At 42.0% G+C, this 22,293-nt stretch overlaps 1 protein-coding gene across 1 annotated transcript in view; it reads right to left on the bottom strand.

Annotated features, from left to right (window-relative positions):
* Nucleotides 1–22,293, bottom strand: part of CELF5 (CUGBP, Elav-like family member 5) — a 114,220-nt gene continuing 91,927 nt past the window's right edge. Inside the window, exons 4-13 of the mRNA XM_018561686.1 lie at nucleotides 20,586–20,714; nucleotides 20,075–20,154; nucleotides 17,132–17,278; nucleotides 11,619–11,754; nucleotides 10,907–11,053; nucleotides 10,751–10,816; nucleotides 6,923–7,000; nucleotides 673–816; nucleotides 297–462; nucleotides 1–137 (exon numbers count right to left, since the gene is read on the bottom strand). Coding sequence (XP_018417188.1) covers nucleotides 335–462; nucleotides 673–816; nucleotides 6,923–7,000; nucleotides 10,751–10,816; nucleotides 10,907–11,053; nucleotides 11,619–11,754; nucleotides 17,132–17,278; nucleotides 20,075–20,154; nucleotides 20,586–20,714 — 1,055 coding nt within the window. The 3' untranslated portion in view covers nucleotides 1–137; nucleotides 297–334. The remainder of the gene's footprint in view (nucleotides 138–296; nucleotides 463–672; nucleotides 817–6,922; nucleotides 7,001–10,750; nucleotides 10,817–10,906; nucleotides 11,054–11,618; nucleotides 11,755–17,131; nucleotides 17,279–20,074; nucleotides 20,155–20,585; nucleotides 20,715–22,293) is intronic.

Here is a 22,293-nt window from a genome sequence, read left to right as displayed (position 1 = left end):
TTTTTTGGTCCTTGAGTGTGAGTGAGGGACAAAGGTCATGGGGCTCAAGGGTGGGAGGGTGTGTTTAGTAGGAAAAAGTCTTCTTTTTCCCATAATTCCATAGGGAAGGATTCAGGAGTCAAAGGTCCAGTGTGTACCTGCAGTATAAAGAAAAATTAGTATGAAACGTTTTAGCTCCCAAATGCCATAATAAGACAGCACAAAGGGAGCAGCTGCAGTGAATATTACTCCATGTACAAATCAACTGATAAAAATGGAAAAAGTCTAAAGAAGACTACACAATAAGGAGGGGTTACCTGTATGATCAGGAGGGGGGCTATCAACCTGTGGATGGTCAGTATGGTTGGCTTGTATCCTTGGGCCTCTTTAGCTGGACTTTAAGCCTCTTCATTCCTATTTGAAAGCCATTCATGGCCTGGATTGCTGTTTGAGCACTGGATGGATTATCAAAACTGACAAATCCTGGTGAAAGGTAATAACAAGATTGAACAGATAAAAATACTGAAAGTATTTGGCTTTGGTTTTTTTACAATCACCTGCTATTATATTTCTTAATGATAAATCACTCAGACTAATGAAATGATGCACACAAAACAATACAGTTATAATGTATGTCTTAAATAAAAATCAATCCTACTCCATCCTCTGGCAGATTCTATGATTAGAACTCACCAAAACACTTGCTCTGATTGGTCGCTCGATCCATGAACACTTTGGATGAAATGATGTTTCCAAAGGGCAGAAACATTTGTGTAAGCTCATTATCCCCAAACTCTTGGGGCAGGTGATAGATGAATAAGTTACAGCCCTCCGGTCCTGTGAGATGATCACAGAGATACATATTACAGAGATGGATTAAGTTATTTCGTCTGACAGCATACACCAAATGTTCATGAACATGTACTTATGAAATAATGCTTTTACTTCTTTTACTTCAAGAGAGTCTCAACAGATACCATACTACTTCAGCTAAATAACCTTATAAGTGTGTCATAGTGTCATGGGTGTCTCTGAAGACACAGAATAGCTAGTGCCCTGTATCTCTCTGACTACATTGGGGCCTCCTGCACAGTAGACTAACTGCTTGTTAGAATCCTGTGTTAAATGATACCTACAGTTTATTGCCATTTGTTTGTGGACACCTTCTGGAAAGCCATTCTACAAGACTTTGGAAGTGTGTGGTTGGGGATGGGGCTGGGGGAAATGTGTCTCTATCCTGCCAAAAGAGCATTTTCAAGATACTAATATTGGATGAGAGGACCTGGCTCGAAATTGGCATTCCAATTTATACTAACAGTGTTTGATACAGTTGAAATCAGGGGTCTGTGCCGGCTACTTGAGCTCTCTTACACCAGACTCTTAAAACCATGTCTTCCTGATCCTGTCTTTGGGTGCGGGATACTTTTAATTCATGTCTTGATGGACCTGTCATTGTGCACAGGGGAACAGAAAAGGGCCTTCCCCTAACTATTGCCACAAGGTTGGAAGTGCACAGTTGAAATGTGTTTCTATGCTATAGCATTCACAACACACTCAATGTTTTGGAGGGGTGTCCACATATTTTTGCCCACATACCATAGGTGTGATGGTCAGGTGTACACAAACGTTTGCCCATATAGTGCATACCAAGTTGCTCACCACCATCTTTGGTCTGCATGCTCCTGTATACATTGGCAGCAATGATGTAGGACACATTTGTTTCCCTTTAGTTACTATACATAAGAAAATGCTGACTGATATATTTAGCAACACAGTCAGTGTTAAGCTGGCCATACACTATTCGATTTTTTTAAAATTTAGCTCACAGGCTGAACAAAAATGAAAAAAAAAACCAACAGATTTCTCCATATTCCTTCATACAAGCTAAACCGTGTGGATGGACAAATGTCCCACTGTGGCTATTATATTCAATATCCAGACCATGCCTGCACCTGTTTGGATGCAGGCACTGTTCAGCAGAAAACATTTGGACTGCCCCTCCAACAAAGGTCGATTGAAAAATCTAATTTTTAATAAGCAGAGGGATGTCAACAGGGCCAACCCTAGCTTGAACTCCATACGATTTATCAGGAACTGGCCACAATTCGCTCTACGTATGGCCAGCTTAACTCCGGCATGGTGATTGCTGGAAATAATGTATGTTATTTACATCAAGGAATGTTTCCCCAATGCAAACAGGAGATGATAGCTTCCAATGTGTCTGAACATAGGGATGTCGTGGAGATAAGGACAGGTAGTGATGAGTGAATATGCCTTGGTTTGGAATATATATATATTTTCTCTGGTGCTGCAGCCACCTTTTCAAGGCAACCCTGACAAGTCATGTCAATACAAATATCTGCATTAAATATTGGCATACGTGGAGGGGTTAGCCCAGGGGGTCTCAAAGTACCGGCCCGCGAGGCGGTACTTTGTGGCCCGCAGTCAGCTGACCAGTCGGGCACACGGTCACGGACCGCGTGCCCGATTTGCGGGAGCAGCTACACAGTCTGCATCTCTGTCGGATGCAGACCGCAGAGCTGCTCCTGTCAGATCCGGCCGGAGCTCTGTCAGTTCTGAGCTCCGGTCGAATGATGGATGATTATTAAGGTCTGCACTAGATCTTACTAATCACCACTAGATCATCAGGGAATTATGATGTGCCTCCTCCCTGCACAGATGCAAGCAGGTGAGGGGGCTTGGAAGGAAAGGAGGGGGGTGTATTATATGTGTGCTGGGTTGGGGGGAGTGTATTATTATGTGTGCGGGGGGGATTGGAATGGGGGAGTCCCCTATCTTTCAGGTGCGATTAGGGATTCCTGTGTCACAAACTTGTGTTTCCTGCAGCAGGAAACCCTAATCTGGCGTTTATATGCAGCAACTGTCACCCATTCAAGTTAATGATCAGGTGATAGTCGCTGCATGTACATGCCTGCATACCGCATGTAATCATATGTGATATGATTACATGCAGTTACAAAAACAATCCCTCTCCCTGGATAAACAATCGTGTATCCAGGTAGAGTGATTGATTCCTAACTGCATGTAATGCTTTCACATATGATTACATGCGGTGTGCAGGCGTTTACATGCAGCAGCTGTCACCTGATCATTCATTTGAATCGGTGACAGTTGCCGCTTGTAACATGTGCATACATTAAAACTGGTACTGTATATAGTATCGGCCCCCACGTGACTAAAAAATGTGTACAGTGGCCCCCGACTAAATTGAGTTTGAGACCCCTGGGTTAGGCCCTTTGTCAACCTTGTACTGCTGCCTGTGCCCCAGTTGGAAAAATTTCCCTACACTTGCTTTCCAGTGACACTATGTCGAATTGAGACACACAGGATGTCATTGGGATAGGTAGTGGGGGAATTATGCCCAATGGCAAAAAAACCTGACAGAGGATTTAACCTTAAGGTGTTTATGTTGCTGCTTGGAAGGTTTTCTCCACCTTCCATGTTCCACTGAGCAAAGAGACAGCAATAAAAATTTGAGAGAGGATCTGAACCTTCTGAACACTATACAAAAAAAAGTTAACTTCAGTTGCCACATGAGCACCATCCATTGTAAGTGATTTCATCAGCATTTGAAATACTTTAAAAACATTTTGACTTTGATATCACTTTACAAGTAATATTAAAGTCAAATTTTTAAAGCTATTTGAAATGCTGATGAAATAACTTACAATGGATGCTGCATCTTGATGTTTAAAAGGTTTAGTTTTCTACAGAATCAGCTGGTCTCCTGAGCATTGGCCAAATTTATCCTGTTTTAGGGTGGCTTCTTTACCTGGCAGGGTCCTATGGAGCCACCATTGTGTGTGCTAATAAGCTGTGTATGTCTCCACAAATACACAGGCACAGCAAGGCAAATCACTCCCTTCTCCCCCCTCCTCCTTCCTCCCTCCTCCAAGCGAGTAGATAGACAGCTGCTGGAGACTGCTCTGTACCTTGTGATCTTGTATTGCACTGGAAGTTCAGGGAAGCCGAGCTGAAAGAGTTGGAGCCAGCTGTTTGAAAACATGATGACTGTAAGTGCTTGGGCAACAATTTAAGGAAATACTTTGTTGGACAATGTATATTTATTTGATCTGGATTCATTATTGAAAAAAGTCTGAGAGATTAATACTATTTTAAGCTATACGTGGTGTCACCTCTATGTCTCTGCTCTGCTGATTGTACAAATATAGGGCAGCAGTATTATCATGAAGTCATCTCTGTATTGCCTTGGTGTAGGTAGTTGTGTGTAGTAGTGTTAGAATGACAGTACTGTGCAATGCGGTAGAGCCTCACTGAGTCACAATACAGGCCCTCCTTCTCTGAGTGCTGACATATAGGTAATTACAGAAAGCTAATATAAAAACAGAAATCAAGCTATATTTAAAATCACATTTAGCAATTTTTGTTACAAATACCTAACTGGGTCTAAGGCTGTTTTTTTAAATGTGCTTCAAGGTTAGCTTTCATGTGCAGCAACAACTGCTGCACATGAAAGCAATACAATACAGTCTGATAAGGCTCAAAAGAGATGATTATAATTGATTATCTCCATCAACATAACCACCCACAAAGTGAGGTGCACATTTTATCCTGGACTTTAATGATGACGACTAACTAAATGTAAATAGTTCAATGCAATATCCTACATTCCTGTCCAATATATGTATACATTCACATATGAAATATGTATGATCGCAGAACACAACTATAAAACCAAATACTGCTTGCTTTGCTGAGTTTGGACCAATGCCCTTTATATTTTGTTCTTGCACTCTTTAACCTGGTTATTGCTTCCACTGGAAAGGTGGATATTATTGTATTATACCTGTCGCAAAGAAAGCAGTACATGTTCAGGTCTTTATACAAGACATCAAATAAACCAGTCGCAAACCTGGGAAATTCAAATGAATCCTATGATCAGAAAACACAACAGTTATCATTAGTAAAAACTGCATGCCAAACTAATCAGTAGATCCAAAGGTATGGGCAGCTAAATTTACATGGACATCTTCACTTTTGCTGTAAAAGTCAAACTTGTTGCTTTCCCTCCTGCCTCCAGTACCTGATATGATGGGTCACAACACTGACCCATAGGGAAGCATAGGGGAGGGCAAAGCAAAGTTTGTTTTTTAAACAAACAAAAAAAAAAGATTTACATATAACTTTAGCTGATCTACTGATAAATTTTAAGTGCAGTTTTGAGCAGCCTCCAATTATGTATTTTTTTAATGTTCATCTTAAACTGAACTCCAGGCAAGTACAAGGATAACACACAAAAGAAGCACCGCTCCTCCACGGCTCAGGAAAGGAGCTGGGTGCTTGCTGCTGGGAGCACGTCCCCGCTCCAATATGAGCACATACAAACAGAAGGAAAGCTGGCTGAACACCAGATTCTGCTGGGATAGTCTATTGAAAGATGTACCACATCACTGGTGTCCCACTCTTCACGCGTTTCACCCCATCACAGGCATAATTGTAAAGTCTCTGCGACTAAGCCCGTAATTGGGTGAAACGTGTTAGTGGGGGCGGACCTTGGGTTGGACACCAGTGATAGGGTTTCAATATTGTATTTCTGTCCATCGATTCCTAAGAATTACACAATTCTGTGACACACCACAGGCCTGCCTAGCAGGGGAGGGGACCTCCTCTTCCTCCACTGTAGCTTAGAAACAGGTCTTGTACAGGCCGGTGACTAGACAGTGAAAAGAGAAGCAGCTGACTGATAAACTCATCCCTCTGATCTCTCCTCCTGTCGGCATGTTCCTTTGAACACATCAGTACTGCAGCACATGTGATAGGCTCCTTGTGCTAATCTCCCAGTCTGAGCACTGCTGTACAGATAACTGTAAAAAATAAGTCAAGGCAACTGGACTTGCTGTATTTTTCTTGAAGACGTTTCCCTGGTCATCCGACCCGCTTTCTCAATTCAGAATGACTTGTACACAAATTCTCTGGGAATAAATATGGTGAATGTCGCTCGGATCCACATAATCTGTTCATCACAACCAGGTGTTGATTGCATTTGCATAATTGGAGCTTGGAGGTGTTAAAACAGCATTGTATGTGGCAGACAATAGATGTCTCACTGCCCCACCTCTATTTAAGCTTGGCTTCTCCATTTTTACATAAATGGCCTCTTTCACACCTCTTTTAAACCAGCCCTCTTCCCTGTCTAGGATGCGTACTTGACTGTCTTCAAAGGAGTGACCTTTTTCCTTTAGATGTAGGTACACTGCCGAATCCTGACCAGAGGGTTTGGCTCTTCTATTCTGCGCCATACGCTGGTGTAGCTGCTGCCTTGTTTCACCGACATACAATTCTGAGCACTCCTCACTGCACTGGACTGCATACACAATGTTGTTCATCTTGTGTTTTGGTGTTGGTTCTTTTGGCTGAACCAGTTGTTGCCTCAGCGTATTGCTGGGTTTAAAGCAGACAGGGATGTGATGTTTATTAAAAACCCTTCTGATTTTCTCAGACACCCCAGCTACATATGGGGTGACCAAATTCTTCAGTTTGTCATTTGGTCATCTAATATGTAGCTGGGGTATCTTGTCAGGATTCAGCAGTGTACCTACATCTAAGGGAAAAATGTCACACCTTTGAAGACAGTCAAGTATGCATCCTAGACAGGGAGGAGGACTGGTTTTGTACAAGTCATTCTGAATTGAGAAAGCTAGTCGGATATCCAGTTAAACGTCTTGAAGAAAAATGCAGCAAGTCCAGTTGCCTTGACTTATTTTTTACAGATATACCATGACCTGGATGAATGAAAACCTTTACAGACATACTGCTGTACAGAGAATTGCAAGAGGCTGATACCAAGTCAGATTGAGGTACTTACACTGGTTCAATTTAAAAAAGAACATTTAATGATATTTTATTACAGAGCTCCATTTATTTGCCTGGGACTCCTCTCTAAATTGTGCAACTTTCTCACCTTCACGTTGCTGCAGGATAGGAGGAGGTTGTGGGGTGCTATGTGTGACAGGCGTAAGGGCCGCAGTGGGATAAATAGCTGTGGTGGCAAAGAAAGAAAAATGAGCTTAGAGGATGTGAAAAAAGGCATACAGTTACATATTTATAAGAAATTATAGCATTTGCATATAGAAGTCCACCATTATGTATCAAAGGAGCACAAGGGGAAGCAGAAAGATACATGTGGAGAGAGCAGGAGAAGGGAAATCTACTTGTTTTGTTTAATCTGGTGTCAGGGGGCCAGCAAATCCCTGATCTTTAATCATTCCCATAGAAGGTGGCCTGAAGCAAAGTGGTGTTATAATCCTGGAGTAGGCTAGGTTTACATAATAAATGTTAGCTGTCTACCATGGTAAGACCATTTTGCAGGAAATAGATGCATATGAGGTCACAACTTAAGTGGAACTAAAAATGTGAAGATGTGCTATTTTATAAGGAAAATCAAGAAACATTATTGTGCCTAAGCAGTACCCCAAAATGTTACCTTTTGTCTGGAATTCCACCTGAAAAATAGCAGTGCACTTCCTGGTATGTGAGGGTGCTGGGGGACTACTGTACCTACATCCTCCTAGCTGTGTATCTGCAGTGTCTGATTTGGTGATGTCACAATTGTGCTACTCACTGTCCTCCTTGCTGGAGAGGAAGCTATACCTGATGACCTGTTGACAAGGATCTCCCTGTTTCTGCATCATCCCTTCTGTGGATCTGAACTTTTTGCACATCTCCTGCTGCTTCTTTAATATCCCCCCATCAATCAGCAGCTCACCTGCCATCAAGGGCAGGCAGCCCTGCCCTTACGAAGATGGTCGCCTCCACACAGAGACACAGTGCAGAACACGATTTGGTAAGTCAGCAATAGGGGAAAGATCACAGTGGCATAGTGGTTAGCGCTTCTGCCTTGTAGCACTAGGGGTCCCTCGTCCGAATCCCGGCCAGGTCACTATCTGCAAGGAGTTTTCATGTTCTCCCTGTGCTTGCCTTGGTTTCCTCCCACACTTCAAAGTCATGCTGGTAGGCTAATTGGCTCCTGTCTAAAATTGGCCCTCATATGTATGCATGTGAGATAGGAACCTAAGATTGTAAGCTGCTTGAGGGCAGAGATTGATGTGAACTTGAACTGAATGTAATGTGTTGCGTAAATTGTTGGCGCCATAGAAAAAAAATTAAAGGAGAACTATGAGGTGAGTGATTTTCAATCAACCACATAGTTCGAGCCCACGTGTGACAATTAAACTGTCACATGTTGGCTCTATAGATCGGGAAGTGAGCGAACGCATACCGTCGCTTGCTCACTTTCCGATCATCTCCCTGCAGAGAGCGGTGACTGACAGTCACCGTTCCCTGCAGGGGTGCCCCCCCTCCCTGCTCTGATCCTCCAGCACTGACTGGAGAAACGGATGGGGGGAGGGGGCGAGCACAGCTGGCTTTGCCTCTAGATAGGCAGAGCCAGCTGTCACTCACGCAGCTGGGTGGATCTCGATAGCATTGTCGGGATCTGTCCCATTTGCAGCGCTCTCAGTATATAGCGGGCAATAGCCCGCTATATACTGAGCTTTGGGTCACCGGAGGAGGTTAGCATATGTCCTCCCGTGACCCTTCAGACAACTTTGGGATAATAAGGTTACCCCATAGTTCTCTTTAAATAAATAAATAAAGATCAGCTGCAGGATACTACAGGCAATGTTGATGACTACTCCTTTGTCCTCGACTTGCCTTTTTTGGGACCGGCTTCTGCAGTACAGGCCTCTTTAAAATAGCTGGCTTTTGCAATGATAGATAACATTAATAGTATGATTATGTTTAGAAAATTCCTAAAACCTTTTAATCATTGCATATTGGATACAATATATAGAGAAAAAGAAATTCCTTGCTGAGTTTTTTCACCTTTCCACTGTTCATGAACATACATATATCTAGTTACCAATATCTTATCCATATTCTTATCCTAGTTCCATATTTTAAATTACATGGATGCTCCAGCACATATGTTTTCTTTGATGTAAAAAAAAAGACTTTTCTGCATGCCCTTTATCTCTCCTGAGACTGTATGATGCATGGCTGACAGTTACTATTACATCGGAGGAATGATTGCAGCCATTTTCCAGTAAACTGAAAAAGATGGTGGAGCAAAGGCTACAACAAACTGAGGAAAAGGAGGAAGGATATGCATTTAAAATATAACCACATTTTGCTTCCTGTCCCAATTAGACAACAGGAAGTGAGGTAAAAATTCCCTATTCCACCTGCAGACAACGATAAAAGCCTTACAGAAGTTCAAAACCTTCCTCACTTTATAAAATAATAGTGCCAGTACTGAACAGGCTGTGGGATTAGAATGCACATTGCAATGATGACCAGATGACCCCTCCAGCATCCTGGGTATTCTGGTAGTGCTGAAAGCTAGCCTGCCATCTGCGAGCTCCTGCATATTCCTTTTGGCCCATCAACATTATAGGTGGCCTTACTTACAAACTGGAACATGCAGGAGGTGCGGGACAGTACTTAACACTACCAAGGTGTTAAGACTTGCATGACCCATGTTCCTTGCCATATTTTACTAACCCTTATTTTAAACTGGTTTGAAAGATTATTGGATTAACTGAAGACATACTACAGGAGATGGTCAGAGACTGCAGGCATACTACAAGAGATGGGCATACTATGGTTATGGTTATGCTATAGACTAGGGACATGCTTCAGGAGACAGGCATAGACTGGAGAAAGGTTACATGAGACTGCTAGAGGTCACTGCTATTACAGCCAATTTACAAATCAATATACTCCTACATTTGTGCTCCCTACAGCCCTTTGAGAAAATGCTTGTACTGTACTTGATATTTTTCTCAGCAAGATGCATTATAAAGGATCAGGACACAGAAAAATCAAGAAAGTATGAAAGAAAGAAACCAAACCATTTAACTAGAGGAAGCCAGTCTAAAGAATATTATTTTCTTCTTCACTAGCTTGAGTAAACACCAAAACACAGACTAGAGTTTGCAGGGGCCCCGAAGGCTACACAATAAATGACAAAGGGCTGCAATTTGGGCACCCGGGCTTTAGAACCTAAACAGAAACTTCAACCTTCCAATCAAAATGTCAGTCCTTTTCCCATATACATACATGCCCAGTGGATCCAATGCTGTGCTTTTTCCTCACGCCACTCTCCTACTACGGGTCCTGTTCCATGCCGCTATTTTCCACATGGGGAGCTGGCTGTTCCTACCTGGTTCTCACAGCTGACCCCTTCAATGATATGGGGCCAGATCTCACATACGGGCAGACAGATCTGGAGCCATGTCCGTTTACATGTGGCCATGGTTTCTATGAATGGAAACCACATCATATATCCCAGGAAACTACTGCCTCCTGGGATATATGACATGGCTAGCCCCAAGAGGCTGCAAAACCAGCCATTTTTACTAAAGCAAGAGTAAAGACTGGTAGACCTTCGTAGTACAAGGCAGAATTGCTCTACTGTCATATATCCACATCTAAATGTATTCAGAGCAGATTTGATATGTATTTGTTTTAATCTGGAGATTCTCCATAGTGTAGAGCCGAGGTTGGCATCTCTGGCCCTCCAGCTGTTGTAGAACGACAAGTCCCATGAGGCAATGCAAGACTGACAGTTACAGGCATGACTCCCAGAGGCAGAGGCATGTTGGGTTTTGTACTTAAAGCACCTGCATTCCATGCACCTCTGGTGCATGGAATGGTTAGAGAAGAGATTGTGATAATAATAGGCCTGGGGGAGGAAAACATTATTACAGGCTTGCATACAGTTAGATACCTGAATACTGCTGTACCCCCGTGAAGGAAGGGTGTAGGCTCTCCACTGTCAGTGCTGGACTTTGGGCTATAAAGAAAAGGCAAGAAACATGATGAGTCAGTAGTACGATGGTGAGGGTTACTGCTGTTTTGCCTGCCCACTTAAAGCACAACTAACCTGGGTATGGCACAATGCTATTGGTGTAAATTGTGTCCAAAGCAGGGTGGCTGCTAGGAAATGGTACAAGCCCTGGAAATCCATTAGTCAGTGGAGCAACCAGGCCAGGTACAGCAGCAGTACCAATGACTGGCGGAGAATGTAGACCTACGGAGCAAATATAAACGGTCAAAAAATATCAATTAATAGCACAGCTTTAATAACAGCTGTACACAGTTGCTAAGCAACACGTCAGTGTCATTAACCAATGTATTCCTCCCAATGTCACTAGGCAACTTAACTCTTCTCAATGTTACTAAGCAACACAACTCCTGATATTACGAGGCTGCTTCCAGTGTTGCTAAGCAACTGAAACCCTCCTTTATACAAAGGAACTCTGTACACTATGCAAAACATATCCCCCTCCCAGTGTTGCTATGCAACTCAATTGCTTTCAGTGTCAAGATGCTACTTGGATTATTACAAAATAATATCTATTAACAGATTCAAGCACAAAAAATTTTATATGGTTGGGACAAATCTGGAAAATGTATCAAACAGGTAGCATTTTTATACACAGTGCTACTGTACTGTATATCAATATACCTAATCATATTTAAAGATTACCATTATATACCTTGCTAAAATTGATATCAGTGATATATGCCATCATGGTATACATACTGTATATCCATAGTGTACAGCACCATAGTGCTTTTTACCTGATGCTTACCTGATGCTGGTGTGCCTGGGAGCCCATTCAGGTTGACAGCTCCTATTTGTTGAATATGACATGGGGGAAACGCCACACCAGGGCTCAGATAACTACCATGTGATGTTGACAGAACTGTTGTCTGCTGCTGCATCAGCTATAACAGGCAAGCAGAGAGAATGGGTTGGGGGTTATACAAAAAGAACAAGGCTGATCAACCCATAGTTGCACCTCTTTTATATTATCCTTTATATATATATTTCTATATGATTATAAGCAGAACAAGCTATAATTAAGTAGTAATCCGCTATAAAGTAAGACATCCCCTCTAAACGTAACCTTTTTTAAAGGTACAGAAAAATCCAGACCGCCTATGTGGAGAATAAGACCTTAAACAAATGTAATCTTAGCTTGGACACTAGCCTACAATAAAGAAATGCCAGCAAACATTTTCACACAGCTTTAAGCAACTTTTAAAAAAAAAGTCTTTAAAGCCATCTTCAACACCAGTCTATGAGGGCTTAACACAGACCCCAAAAGAAGTACTGGCTCTAGCTGTACAAAAGATTTTAGCAAGATTTAGGCAGTGCTTACATTTTCTGAAGCTTATTAAAGCAACAGTCAGGACTACCAAGCAGTAGTGTTAAACACTATCAAAATGGGGCTGAATGGTACTTTAAGGGCTTTGATCAATCAAAACATGAAATGCTTACTGAGGCTTCTGAATGTTGTTGGAAGTATCCAATGTGCCTTTAAAATGTAGTGTAATTGTACAACCGTGCTGCCATTACCATTAACAAAACCAGTGCAGAAATATTTCACATCAGGAAAAATGCACCTAAACTCAGTATATACCATCTGCAGAGTCAATCTAATACACATAAAATCCCGGACTCATATATTTATGTTTTTAAAAATATCCACACAGTGAATTTTATAACGGTTGATATTTATTTGCTTCGTTGTTAGCTATACATGTAAAAAAAATAGGGAAAATGGTGGGACAAAAGTATCAGAAGTCAACACCAAAAAAGGCTGAACTGTCATACATGCCCCAGAACACAAGGGGGCAATCTTTCCCAACAATTCTCAGCCAGAATTAACTCCTCCATTTGTTGTTCATTATCTGCCCTAGGGAAGCAGTACCGAGAATTTCTCTCTTCTTGCTGTGACGTACTACGTGTCTCTCCAGCTCTCAGCTGCCTTTCCTTCCAATCCCAGCTCAGTCTCTTCCCTTTCCTAGCTGTCTATCTTTACATCCCCGAGCTGTATATATATCTGCGTTCTCTGCTTCATTTTTTCCAGTTGTGCTCCATCAATCACCAATCCATATTCCATTTCACGTTATCACAAGCCCCATCGTTCACAGTGCAAGATTTATCACTTCTAATTTCCAGCTCCCTATCTCCAGGTCAAAGCTGTACATCTTCCATCTGTAAGTCCTGCTTTTTCACTTGCACTTTGGAATACAAATTATGACTCAATCTCATAGCTCATATTCAGTTGCCAGTTATGTATAGCTTTTCTAACCCCCAGGATTCTTCACCGCATGAAATCAAATATCTAGCCGCTAAAATCGAAATCTACTTTTATCTACAGACCTAGCAATGAACTTGTAGATACTATGCATACTTTATAATACCCTACTATAGCCTTAGAAGCCATGCAGCTTTAATTTTGGTAGAGCAATACAGCTGTCACAAAGCAGCTTTCTAATCATTTATCCACAAGAGTTCAACATTTCTAAAGATGAACTGGCAGAAGTTGGGACAGGGAGTGTATGTAATACAGTATAGAAACCAATGGGCTTGCTAATCAAGAAAGTACAAAGTCCTAAAGCTTATCATCCAACATGATTTTCACTTTTGTTTGGGTAAAAGTGATTAGTTGCTTTAGGATAATGCACTCTGCACATGATCACTGTCCAGATTTCTTCATGTACAACCAACTTCCTCTTGTGCTGCTAACCTTTTCTTAGGGATATAGCCCTTAAAGGAGAACTATGGGGTCAGTGCTTTTCCCCATAGTTCTCCCCAGGGTCACGGGAGGACACAAACTAGCGTCCTCCTGTGACCCAAAGCTCAGTATACGGCGAGCTGTAGCTCGTGGTATACCGAGACCGGCGCAGCCAGGCCGGACCCCGACATTACTGTCAAGATCCACCCAGCTACGTGATTGACAGCCAGCTCTGCCTATCTAGAGGCAGAGCCAGCTGTACCCGCCCCCTCTCCCATCTGTTCCGCCAGTCAGTGCTGGAGGATCGGACAGGGGGGGGGGGATCCCTGCAGGGAGCCGTGAGTGGCAGTCACGGCTCTCTGCATTGACATGATCGAGAAGTGAGCGAGCGATGATATGTGTTCGCTCACTTCCCGATCTATTGAGCCGACGTGTGACAGTTCCATTGTCACACGGCGGCTCCAACTATGAGGCTGAGTGACTTTCACTCACCTCATAGTTCTCCTTTAAGCCAGTAAATACGTCAGCCAGATGTCTTCATGTACAACCTACTTCCTATTCTATCGCTGACCTTTTTCTTAGGGGTATATCCCAAAAGCCATTAAATAAGTCAGCGGGATTTCTATATGTACAACCTACTTCCTTTTCTACTGCTAACAGTTTTTTAGGGGCATATCCCATAAGCCATAAGTCAGCCAGATTTCTTGATATACAATCTACTTCCTCTTCTATTGCTAACAATTTTCTTAGGGGCATATCCCCAAAGTGCAGCTCACTTTGTTCAATTATGCATTGTATCTGCTTACCATTAGTGATGGGTAGACCTCTATCACAATCACTCTCACTCTGATTAGTATATATTTATTCACACCCAGGTTTTTTCCTTTTTTACAGATCTATGGATGACCATTTGCAATGTCAATACTTGCCTTAGCTTATTTTAAACATTTATAAGGGTGGCAGCTTTCAGTACGTTCTCTACATACGTTTTCTATGTATTAAAAAATCACATAGTTTATTTATCTGTGTATGTAACCATTGGTACTACTGGGATAGCAATGGGTACATTTATATGCTTATTCTCTCAGGCAGTCTCTTGAATTGTATCTCGTTACTAAAATGTATTTATTTACTCTGACTCTCGGATCCATCTACTGGCCATAATGCAGTATTTTCTCCAATCACTGTGTTCCTGATATATAAACCTATTAAAGAACATCAGACCAGAAGACAAATTCCATTAGGAAACATTTGTTTTTACCCTATTCTCACAAAAGCTGGGTAACCCATAAAAAACAAATGTAAGTGCAGTTTTGCTGGACGAATAAGCTATGCAAATTGTTTGTGTGTTCATGTTTTGTCTAATGACTCTTATTGCAACATATAATTTCTGTTTGCTTGTTGCAACCCTTATATTTGCCCTGATGACACTGAATGTTTTAATAATGATACATGCTGTAAAAAATGCAGGCTGCATAGAATGAGCTCAGATCTACATGCATGTGTGCTTACACACCAATCTGAGAATAATGAAAATCCGTCCAACTTGTAGCAGCTATACAGTTGTTCCTATACAAATTTTGTATGCCTGTGATCTATCAAGTCAGAGAATCTATGTTTAAAACCCACTGCATGAGATAATATTCGACTGACTTCCAAATTGACACAGCGATCACTAGTTCATTCTAGTTTACTATCCACACTACCTGTGCATTCTGACAAAGCAAGCTGGAACACTTACCGCTTGTGCATATGCGCTGTATGGGCTGATGGGAAGTGCTAATGATGGGGTAAAGATCCCCAGCTGACCAACCATTTGTTGCATCCTGCGCAGTGTTCTCTCCTTATCCGTGTCCGCAAATTTAACCACAAGGCTAGATGAGGCACCCTGGTAGTATAGGGTAAAGAACAGTGTAAATAGTATGTCTGTTATCCTAGTAAGGAACTGACAAATTACAAGCATCTAGGTCATAAATTGGTAAAACACAACTATGTTTTATGCAGCATAAAAAGGTAAAAGAAAGCTAGGGTCATTTAACATTTTATTTTAAGGGAACCCTACATGAATGAGAGTGGAAGCGGCCACTGATGACCTTTACTTTCAGTAATGGCAGTTATTTGCTGTCATGTCAATCCAATGGCTTTAATTGGGGGGGGGGATCCCTGCAGGGAGCCGTGAGTGGCAGTCACGGCTCTCTGCATTGACATGATCGAGAAGTGAGCGAGCGATGATATGTGTTCGCTCACTTCCCGATCTATTGAGCCGACGTGTGACAGTTCCATTGTCACACGGCGGCTCCAACTATGAGGCTGAGTGACTTTCACTCACCTCATAGTTCTCCTTTAAGCCAGTAAATACGTCAGCCAGATGTCTTCATGTACAACCTACTTCCTATTCTATCGCTGACCTTTTTCTTAGGGGTATATCCCAAAAGCCATTAAATAAGTCAGCGGGATTTCTATATGTACAACCTACTTCCTTTTCTACTGCTAACAGTTTTTTAGGGGCATATCCCATAAGCCATAAGTCAGCCAGATTTCTTGATATACAATCTACTTCCTCTTCTATTGCTAACAATTTTCTTAGGGGCATATCCCCAAAGTGCAGCTCACTTTGTTCAATTATGCATTGTATCTGCTTACCATTAGTGATGGGTAGACCTCTATCACAATCACTCTCACTCTGATTAGTATATATTTATTCACACCCAGGTTTTTTCCTTTTTTACAGATCTATGGATGACCATTTGCAATGTCAATACTTGCCTTAGCTTATTTTAAACATTTATAAGGGTGGCAGCTTTCAGTACGTTCTCTACATACGTTTTCTATGTATTAAAAAATCACATAGTTTATTTATCTGTGTATGTAACCATTGGTACTACTGGGATAGCAATGGGTACATTTATATGCTTATTCTCTCAGGCAGTCTCTTGAATTGTATCTCGTTACTAAAATGTATTTATTTACTCTGACTCTCGGATCCATCTACTGGCCATAATGCAGTATTTTCTCCAATCACTGTGTTCCTGATATATAAACCTATTAAAGAACATCAGACCAGAAGACAAATTCCATTAGGAAACATTTGTTTTTACCCTATTCTCACAAAAGCTGGGTAACCCATAAAAAACAAATGTAAGTGCAGTTTTGCTGGACGAATAAGCTATGCAAATTGTTTGTGTGTTCATGTTTTGTCTAATGACTCTTATTGCAACATATAATTTCTGTTTGCTTGTTGCAACCCTTATATTTGCCCTGATGACACTGAATGTTTTAATAATGATACATGCTGTAAAAAATGCAGGCTGCATAGAATGAGCTCAGATCTACATGCATGTGTGCTTACACACCAATCTGAGAATAATGAAAATCCGTCCAACTTGTAGCAGCTATACAGTTGTTCCTATACAAATTTTGTATGCCTGTGATCTATCAAGTCAGAGAATCTATGTTTAAAACCCACTGCATGAGATAATATTCGACTGACTTCCAAATTGACACAGCGATCACTAGTTCATTCTAGTTTACTATCCACACTACCTGTGCATTCTGACAAAGCAAGCTGGAACACTTACCGCTTGTGCATATGCGCTGTATGGGCTGATGGGAAGTGCTAATGATGGGGTAAAGATCCCCAGCTGACCAACCATTTGTTGCATCCTGCGCAGTGTTCTCTCCTTATCCGTGTCCGCAAATTTAACCACAAGGCTAGATGAGGCACCCTGGTAGTATAGGGTAAAGAACAGTGTAAATAGTATGTCTGTTATCCTAGTAAGGAACTGACAAATTACAAGCATCTAGGTCATAAATTGGTAAAACACAACTATGTTTTATGCAGCATAAAAAGGTAAAAGAAAGCTAGGGTCATTTAACATTTTATTTTAAGGGAACCCTACATGAATGAGAGTGGAAGCGGCCACTGATGACCTTTACTTTCAGTAATGGCAGTTATTTGCTGTCATGTCAATCCAATGGCTTTAATACTTTTAGCCACCGACTTCAAACAAGCATGCAGATAGGGAGTTCTGACTATAGAGTTCACATAGGTGGCAAAAGGGTGGTCTGCATTTTTACCACCCTATGAGTGCCTACCTGAACAATAACAAGGCAGCCAGAGGGGTCCATACAGATTAGGGCTGCAACAACTAATCAATGTTTTCAATGGTAATCGATAATGAGAATCATTGTCCGTGATTCTCATTATCGATATGTGGATCCAATTAGTTGATTCTTTCATGGGCTCTGTGTCCCCTCCAGTCTCTGCTGCTCCCAGCAGGAGTCTGAGGGGTCAAAGACCCATGCAGCCGGTGCCCAGTGGTGAGGAGAACTCACTAACCAATCTGCTGCAACTGCTCCCTGTGGTCCCCACCCACCACCGCCGTTGCAGCAACTTTGCTCAGCCGCTCTGCTCGCCGCTGGGAGCCCACTGCAGGCTGTGTCCCCTCAGATCCCCGCTGCTCTACCCGCCTGTATCGGTAGAGTCAGTGGGCATCGGAGGGAACACAGGCCGGTTATCAGGGTGCCGGCTCGGCTCTGAGAGAGATGCCAGAGAGGGGGGCAGGTCAGGACACAGAGTGCAGGCGCTGCTGGACGGAGTCGAAGAGGCTCACTGACAGTGGGGGAAATTAATACATTATGCTACATGGTGGTGCAATAGCCAGCCTGCTATTGCAGGAGAACTTTCTCCTTCAGGTCCCTCCTCTGCTGATTGACAGCAGGCAGTGGGCAGGCGCAATAGCCAGCCTGCTGTTGACTATTTCAAATTGCAATAGCAGACTGGCTATTGCACACACCCACTGCCTGCTGTGTTTACATTCAGCTGACTCTGCAGGCAGCTGTCATTCCCTGGCTGAAGCTATTCAAGCCATGTGTGCTTGACTAGCTCATTTGAAGTGGAAAGGTGGCACTAGGGTTCTAATAGAGCCTAATGTAACCTTAAAGAGAACCGGTCATCTTCTATGTGCTATCACATAGGGGACTTGTGCACCCTCCCATGCGATAACAGAGAAGTTCACTTAAAAAAATAAAGTTAAATAACATAAATTTAAAAATACCCCAAAAAAGTAAAGTCCCTCGCCCCCGCGAATGCATGCATACTGATGGAAACACAACTGGGATGCACCTACTTATGAAAAATGCGCTACACATGTCAGGTATTGCCATATGCGCCAGAGTGAGCAATAGATATCAGGCCGATATTTATGGCTAACTCTAAACTGATGACTAGGCTTTTATGTTTATATTTGTATATATATATATTTCTATTTTTCGTCAATTCAAATTATTTTAAATCCATGAAACTAATTAAACTAATATAATGCATATAATTATAAAACAAATTATAAAAAGGTGGGAAAAATGTAATTTTCATTCTCAGCCTGACAAATTCTGCTAGGGAAGGTGCGTTGCTGTGCTATTCATTTCAATGGCACGCCAAACACACCTACCGTCTGTAGTGTGATCGCCTCTACTGGAACGTGCGGTCCCGCAATGCTGTGGATTCCAGTGCGATGCATTTGCAAAAAATTGTGCATGCAGTTTTATTCTGAAGAAAACTTGTTGTTTGTAACGCTCCATTTCTGTATTTTATTTTAAATAAAAGATGGTAATTTAAAAAAAAATCAGAATAATCTAAAAAATAATCAGGCCAACTAATTGATTATGAAAATATTTGTTAATTGCAGCCCTAATATACATTGCCATGACTGTGATGCTGTGTTACACGATGCAGGAACTTCAACTGAGTATAATGAAGTCAATGGGTCAACTGTGTGCCAAGTGGCACTGTGTTTAATATAAAATACCCTTTAGGATAGAAGAAAAATCAGACTTTCAGAAGACGACAGTATCACTTTTATTAAAGTGCGCCGCCCATGTGACCTCAGCCTTACTCATAAGACCCCGTTCACATTGAGCGATTTATTGCGCGGTAATTCCCGCGATATCGCGGCAAATTACCGCGCGATATCGCGCTCCAATTCAATCCAGTGGGGCAAAGGGTCCTGCTGTCGCGGGTCGTGTGTCGCTATAGCAGGACCCTTTTTGGAGCGGATTTAGCCGCGATTCAAGCTTGCTCAATGCAAGCTTGAACGCGACATCACACGGCAAATCTCACGATGTCGTGCAATATGCAAATCGCGCGACAAACGCGCGATTTGCATATCGCGCAGTGGGAACGGGGGCTAAGGTATTGAAGTTTGATGCATTCAGGTAACTAGCATTTTCAGAAGAAGGCCAGCAGTGGTAGCCTGCATATTTCTCTCAGTGCAGGGGTCTTTTCAGCTGACTGAAGACAAGTTTGTACGTTGACCAAACCAAGAATTCAATTTCCACTTGCCTAGTGCATGTTCGGAAACAACCCTAGTGTTTAAACGGTTGAATTGACTAAGTAATAAGTAAGTAATATGTAATTTGTAAGCTGCCATACGTAATTTTAAAACAGGTAAGTGACATTGTCCAAGAATTTTAAAATGTTACCGGTTGTTGCTTTTCGTGTGGGCAGGGTATGCATAACTTACTGGCATTGTTTGACTCCCATGCAGGGCATGTATCGCTGCCTGAGCCTCAGCGTGAGATGAAAATTTTACAAAAGCACAGCCTGAAAAAACAAAACAGTGCAGAGACTGTTCAGAATCCACAGTTTGAAAGTTAATGATATCATATCTTTATGAATAAAATATGGCTAACTACTTTCCACAGACAGACATACCGATATTACACTGAAATCAGAGCTACGCACTGTAGGTGTCCCTCCCTCACGCCTTGGCCTAATGCTGCCTCCTCAATTTCCCACCTTCTACAAAGGTTGCAGTGACTGTTTAATGTGTACAGAAGCAGTCACTCAGACATAAAGTGCTCTCCCATAAGGGGGTAGGGTATCAAGGCAGACACTACAGAATTACCCTGCATGGCACTAAGTAAGGGACATTCTATTGTCACAAGGCTACAAGCCATAGGTCTTTAAAAAGTTTCCCAATCCAAGCCCTTTTCTTAGATCAGCTGACAGAACAGCCCACCTTCTGAACTTACCTTTGCTGCTTCCATCAGGCCCCCGTAGAACAGAACATTCCTCAATAGATCCAAAGGCTTGAAACATGCTGGTCACCTCTTCTTCTGATTGTTGTTTGCTCAGCATCCCCACAAACAGTTTGCGGTCACCTACGGCCCAATATTAAAGTTAGTGCCAGCTGCCACATTCTGTACTGGGGTTTATAGATGTATCTGACAAGAATGAAAATGCCATTGGTGAAGGCGATATAAATATATAGAGTGGTGCTATATACTACAGGGGCCTACCATGTGGGGGTATCAAGACAGGCAGCACATATTCATCTACTTTTGTTAACTCACATTGCTTGATTATTTAAAGAGTAATGGTACACATATACAGGTTGATTAACTTGATAGATTAACCTGCTTTAGACATAACATTCGAATAACCATGCCGTGTATGGTGTGAAAATGACTGCTGTAACTAATGGATGTGTTGTGCACTGGGATGGTAGATACAGATGTGTAATGACCACATCTGTCAACCCCTAGTACGAACCAGACCAGGGGAAGGCAACCTCGGCTCTCCAGCTGTGCTGCAACTACAAATCCCATTATGTTTCTGCTGCGTGATGACCACATCTGTCAATCCCTAATATGATCCAGACCAGGGGTAGGCAACCTTGGCCACTCCAGCAACCTCAGCAATCATTCAGGCTCCTGCTTTTGCGAGTCTTGTCTGTGGCTGTTAGAGTCTTGCAATGCCTCATACATCAGCTAGAGTCCTGAGGATGCCTACCCTTGATTCAGATGTTCACCACTGAAAATGATTTCCAGGATCATGGATGAGACAACAGGAGCAGGTGTACAAAGACCACATTCGATGGACAAAGCAGTCATTGCACAACTGGGCTTTTCAGTCTTGGCTGGTTAGTACACAAACATATGTCAGCTGTCCAAGCTTGTCTTTTTCTACCCCCTACAAGGGAAAATATTTTTAGTTTAGGTTTACAATAGCACAATGTGAGGTAGTAATTGACCTGTGTAAGTGAAATTTGTTGCCTGGAAGCCCATTAACTATGGCCCTTGTGTATCAACATGTTCTGATTTAGAATTTGAGTTATTCCTCATGAGCCACCAATCAGATTCAAACTTTCAGGGCAGATCTGATGCTGATTGCTGGATAAGGAGAAGTAACCTCAGTTTTTAGCAACACTTTGATACATAAAGCGCTGTCTTTGCCCAATTCAAGCCCTTAATTGATCTTTTTGTAACTGAGGGAATCATATGACAAGGTATTTGCCAACGTAAAATCCCTTTTTATTACACTGGAATTTCTAAGGCATATATATACAACACGCTGAATGGTAAAGGGTACAATATACTACAGACTACACATGCAGAGGGTTTACTCATGCACATACAGCAGCTGCACAGCCCCTGTATATTGTAATACCGCGTTGAATGACATTCATATGACCGTAAAATGACAAATGTATTGACTGGACAATATGTTAAACTCATATACTTATAGCAGCATATACATATTCCTCAGGGTGATTCAAATGTATAAATTTTCATGCAATTACAATGCCATTATTACATCTAATACATGCCTGTGGACTTAACACAATAGCACGCACTCATGTGTAATTCATGCAGAGTGGCAGACAAATGTCAGCGACCCACTAAACATTCCACAATATTGTATTGACATGCTACACACAGCTGATACAGACCCCCCCCC

The sequence above is a fragment of the Nanorana parkeri genome, unplaced genomic scaffold (assembly GCF_000935625.1).
Source record: "Nanorana parkeri isolate BGI_ZX_2015 unplaced genomic scaffold, ASM93562v1 scaffold537, whole genome shotgun sequence".
Taxonomy (NCBI): domain Eukaryota; kingdom Metazoa; phylum Chordata; class Amphibia; order Anura; family Dicroglossidae; genus Nanorana; species Nanorana parkeri.
The sequence above is the reverse complement of the archived record's forward strand: the minus strand, read 5'-3'. Positions and strand labels throughout refer to the sequence as shown.